Genomic DNA, 5,917 nt, shown 5'->3' on the forward strand with positions numbered 1-5,917 from the left:
AGCCATAAGTAGAAAGCTGAAACTGGATCCTTTCCTTACCCCTTATACGAAGATTAATTCAAGATGGATTAGAGACTTAAATGTTAGACCTAATACCATAAAACCCTAGAAGAAAATCTAGGTAGTACCATTCAGGACATAGGCATGGGCAAGGACTTCATGTCTAAAACACCAAAAGCAACGGCAGCAAAAGCCAAAATTGACAAATGGGATCTCATTAAACTAAGAGCTTCTGCACAGCAAAAGAAACTACCATCAGAGTGAACAGGCAACCTACAGAATGGGAGAAAATTTTTGCAACCTACTCATCTGACAAAGGGCTAATATCCAGATCTACAAAGAACTCAAACAAATATACAAGAAAAAACAAACAACCCCATCAAAAGTGGCAAAGGATATGAACAGACATTTCTCAAAGAAGACATCCATACAGCCAACAGACACATGAAAAATGCTCATCATCACTCGCCATCAGAGAAATGCAAATCAAAACCACAATGAGATACCATCTCACACCAGTTAGAATGGCAATCATTAAGAAGTCAGGAAACAACAGGTGTTGGAGAGGATGTGGAGAAATAGGAACACTTTTACACTGTTGGTGGGATTGTAACTAGTTCAACCATTATGGAAAACAGTATGGCGATTCCTCAAGGATCTAGAACTAGATGTACCATATGACCCAGCCATCCCACTACTGGTATATACCCAAAGGATTATAATTACTCTACTACAAGACACATGCACACGTATGTTTATTGCGGCACTATTCACAATAGCAAAGACTTGGAATCAACCCAATGTCCATCTGTGACAGACTGGATTAAGAAAATGTGGCATATATACACCATGGAATACTATGCAGCCATAAAAAGGATGAGTTTGCGTCCTTTGTAGGGACATGGATGCAGCTGGAAACCATCATTCTTAGCAAACTATCACAAGAAGAGAAAACCAAACACCGCATGTTCTCACTCATAGGTGGGAACTGAACAATGAGATCACTTGGACTGGGAAGGGGAACATCACACACCGGGGCCTCTCATGAGGAGGGGGGAGGAGGGAGGGATTGCACTGGGGAGTTATGCATGATATAAATGATGAATTGATGAGTGCTGACGAGTTGATGGGTGCAGCACACCAACATGGCATAAGTATACATATGTAACAAACCTGCACATTATGCACATGTACCCTAGAACTTAAAGTATAATAATAAAAAAAAAAGAAATAATAGGATTTATACAAAGGTAATTTAAAGGGGTTTTCAATAGGTTATTGGGAAGATTTCATAAGTTAATATTTGTAAGGCAGTATAACACATATTAAGCAGTTATTAAATAATATCTATTCATTTTTTAAGGTATAAAAAATTATTTGGTAGGACTTAAATATTAGGCTTATTAACCCATTTTACTCTCCATTCCCAGAGAAGAAAACATTGAAAAGAAAAAAAGTCTGTTCAGACCTCATTCAGCTTCTCTATCCTCAACCTTGTGGTCTTTCATTAATGGCACTAGGCCTGGAATAAACTGTACACATTGCTCCTTTCATTCATAATCACACTAATCCACAGGATGTGTGGTATGTCCTAATGGGAATCCCAGGGCTGGAAGGCTTGCATACCTGGATCTCCATTCCTTTTTCTTTTGTGTACACTGTGGCTGTTGCAGGCAATATCTTCTTTATCTTCCTGATCATGTCTGAGCGCAGTCTCCATGAGCCCATGTATCTCTTCCTATCCATGCTGGCCTCAGCAGACTTCCTGCTCTCCACTGCTGCAGCCCCTAAGATACTGGCTAACCTCTGCTTCCACTCTACGGATATATCCTTTGGTAGCTGTGTGTCTCAGATGTTTTCATACATTTCATCTTTGTGGCAGAATCTGCTATTCTCCTGGCAATGGCATTTGACCGCTATGTGGCCATCTGTTACCCACTGAGATACACCACCATTTTAACCTCATCAACCATCAGGAAGACTGGCATAGCAACTGTGGTCAGGAGCTTTTTCATCTGCTGTCCGTTCGTCTTCCTGGTATGCCGACTTACATATTGTGGGAGAAACATCATTCCTCATTCCTACGGTAAGCACATGGGCATTGCCAGATTGGCATGTGGCAGTATCAATGTCAACATCATTTATGGCCTCACTGTGGCCCTACTCTCTACAGGACTGGATATAGTGCTTATCATTATATCCTATGTAATGATCCTCTACGCAGTGTTTCAGATACCTTCCCGGGCTGCCAGGTTCAAGGCCCTTAGTACGTGTGGCTCTCACATCTGTGTCATACTTACGTTCTATGCCCCAGCATTCTTTTCATTTCTTGCCCATCGCTTTGGAGGTAAAACCGTCCCTCACCACATTCACATCCTAGTGGCCAATCTCTATGTGTTGGTGCCCCCTATGCTAAACCCCATCATTTATGGGGTGACGACCAAACAAATTAAAGATCGAGTGATTTTGCTTTTCTCTCCTATCGGTGTATGCTGTTAAAATTTAAAAGTCTATTTTAGGGAATAGAAATAAATACAATCCATAGAAATCCTCAAACACACTTAAAAGGATGGTGTCTATCAAAATGCCCACTGCATTTTGCTAAGGCACTCAAAGATCAAAGATATTGAAGAAAAATACTTTAAAATAATGAAATTCTCAATTTTTTCCAGACATACTATTTTCAGGAATTTTAACTTAAAAATGCATAAAGATAATTGAGAAAAGAGAAATATATTTTAGGGTTTAATCCAGATTGACTTTTCCTACATAGAGCTAAGAAGTGGGGTTTCGAGTCAGTCACTGTGCTTTTTACAGTCAGTATGAAATTCTGATGAAATGTACAACACTCCCGCTGTCCTCTGCAGAGACTTGAACCAATAACATGAAGCCATAATATTATAATTATTTATGTCAACACCTATTACTTAAGTTAAAATGTTACCCTTAAAATATTTTCTAACTCACTGACATCTCACAAAGTCTATTGTATGGAATAGACACATAATACATATGTATTCAATGAGTGCATAATAGTGAATTAAAGCAAATAATAACCAATATTAAATTAACATATATGAGATTACCTGGATGATTTAAAAGCTAATACATATTTTCCCCCTACAGTGGAGATTTTAGACCCAAGTCATCAATATAGCATCATGGCATCAACAGAGACATCACTGAAGAAGTAAAATGATTGAACATTTCTATACCTGGGTGATAAATAAATGTTTAAAATAATCATTTTTTAAAAGCTAAAGGAGATTAAGGAGAATATTATCCAAGAAACTTAAGTAAAAAAAAGAATGTAATCACAGCGAAAGTAATTATCTATGATATTATCTACAGACTATACCTTAATTACTTCACATCAATACACATTTTTACAATCTCTCCTTCTTAAAAGCCTAGAACAATGCCATGAGAAAGTTTAAAAAATGACCTTATTTATGCCTAAAGAAAGAAAAAAATAACTTTGAGAAATTTGAGGTATTATCTTAAACACTTGCAAACTACTTATGTTTGACTTATGCTTAATTTTTTCTGATTTTTATAGAAATTTATACATGTATTAACACATACATTTACATATACATACACTAATTTTTCTACATTTATATGTGGATATACTTTCATATATGTGTATGTACACACACACATATATATGTATGCGTGTGCACACACATATATGTATGTGTGTACACATACATATGTATGCGTGTGACACACACACACACGTTTGTGCACCAAAGAATAAAAAAGTTAGAAATAGACTTCCTATAGTATTTCCATTATTGGGAAGGGAGAATACATGAAACATTCTAAAAAATCCAATTAATTTTTTTCTACTAGTACTACACTAAATATTTAAGTGCTATTTTGAATTATCTGCAAAATATTTGCATTTCTCAGTACATCTGTTAAACTTTACATAGTATGTTTTTTCTACTCTACAGAATGTTTTGGACATTCTGTGTGAAATTTATACTCATTTTTGTATTTCTCCGTAAAAGTAATAATATGATGGAAAATGAGGGAATAGATTGCAGTATGATGACAGAGGATTTGACTGAAAGGCAGGAAGGTTTTGTATCCTGATTTTAGCAGTGGGGATCTAAGAATATGACAATTTCCCATCCAGAATGCATGAAACATGTTATCTAAAATAGGTATATGAATATATGTAGTCATATATACATATATAGCTACACAGTAATACACATGTCATTTTAGCAGTTAAAAATGGTATAAATAAAAATGATTGAATTTATGATCTTTAAACAAACTTTCAGTTCAGCACTCAGATTCTGAAAGGATTTAGGAAATGGCTATTGCTATGTAGCTGCTGAAGGAAACATTACTGAGCCATTGCCCTGGACATGAGAAGAACTTTTCATGTTCTACCGTCTCCTTAATCACTAACCTTTCAGCTAGGAAGAGAAAGAAAGAAAGAAAGAAAGAAAGAAAGAAAGAAAGAAAGAAAGAAAGAAAGAAAGAAAGAAAGAAAGAAGAAAGGGAGAGAGAGAGAGAAGGAAGGAAGGAAGGAAGGAAAGAAAGAAAGAAAGAAAGAAAGAAAGAAAGAAAGAAAGAAAGAAAGAAAGAAAGAAAGAAAGAAAGAAAGAGAAAGGAAGGAAGGAAGGAGGGAGGGAGAGATGGAGGGAGGGAGGGAAAGAAAGAGAAAGAGAGAGTGAGGGAGGGAGGGAGGAAGGAAAGGAGGGAGGAAGAGAGGGAGGGAGGAAGGAAAGAACACCAAAAAAGGACAGAACACCACACAATTTTAGAGCAGGGAGTTTTGGATGCACTTAGCTAAAATTGATATGTTGTTCTAGACAGAATTAGCAAAAACAAAAAAGTATAGGGTGCTAAGCATTTGATAAAGTGAAAATAGTATTTCATATGAGTGAGAGATCCAAGACCAATACTACTATGAACTATTGTTATAATTGAGGTCTTAGTTAACATAAATCAAACAAAATTTTGATTTTGGGTGGAGAAAGAAAGACAAATTTGGAATCTGCAGGGTATTTATTTACGTCTTTGACTTTATTTTTAAAATTTCTTTTGTATATGATATGATCATTTAAGTATAAATCACTGGAAAGTAAACAGAGTTATACAAGGACAACACAAAAATTAATAATGTTTTATATAACTGCAAGAATCAATAGGAAAAAAGTCACATTCAAAATGATGATAGAGGCCGGGCGTGGTGGTGCACACCTGTAATCACAGCTATACGGGAGGCTGAGGCAGGAGAATGGTTTGAATTCTGGAGGCAGAGGTTGCACTGAGCCGACATCACACCGCTGCACTCCAGCCTGGACCGTAGAGAGAGATGCCATCTCAAAAAAAAAAAAAAAAAAAAAAATTCATAAAACAGAAACAAAAACAAAAAATGAAAAAAAAGAACCAAAATGATAACAGAACTGTACATCTGCCTAAAATAAATGAAAGAGTTGTTTATTGTACATTGTTTATTATGATAACAATTCTCTCCAAAACAACTCATAATTAATTCAATTCAATCCTAATCAAAATAAGAATTTGTCTTGTGTTTTGCATTTCTTTCCATTTTTATTGTGATAAAGTTTATAAATATGCTACATATAATACTATATATCATATGTGATAAAGTTCACCATGTTAACCATTTTTAAGTATAATTATATGGCATTAATTATATTCACATCATCATCATGATCTCATGCCAACATTTTTTCATCATCCAAGCAGAAATGTTATACTTGTTAGGCAATAACTCCCCAGTCCCATAGTAACCTCTAATCTACTATATGTTTCTCTAAGTCAGTCTATTTTAGATAATTCATATAAATAGATTCATACAATATTTGTTGTTTTGTGTCTGGCTTATTTTACTCAACATAACGTTTCAAAGTTCATCCATGCCATAACA

The 5,917-nt window shown here is 35.4% G+C and overlaps 1 protein-coding gene across 1 annotated transcript; it reads left to right on the forward strand.

Annotated features, from left to right (window-relative positions):
* Window positions 1–1,594: 1,594 nt before the first annotated feature.
* Window positions 1,595–2,499, forward strand: LOC117080385 (olfactory receptor 52Z1-like). The gene is given in 2 exon segments (XM_033205376.1): window positions 1,595–1,853; window positions 1,856–2,499. Coding segments are annotated over 2 exon segments (903 nt in total).
* The last annotated feature ends 3,418 nt before the right edge of the window (window positions 2,500–5,917 follow it).

The sequence above is a fragment of the Trachypithecus francoisi genome, unplaced genomic scaffold (genome assembly GCF_009764315.1).
Source record: "Trachypithecus francoisi isolate TF-2019V2 unplaced genomic scaffold, Tfra_2.0 Lachesis_group8, whole genome shotgun sequence".
Lineage (NCBI taxonomy): Eukaryota > Metazoa > Chordata > Mammalia > Primates > Cercopithecidae > Trachypithecus > Trachypithecus francoisi.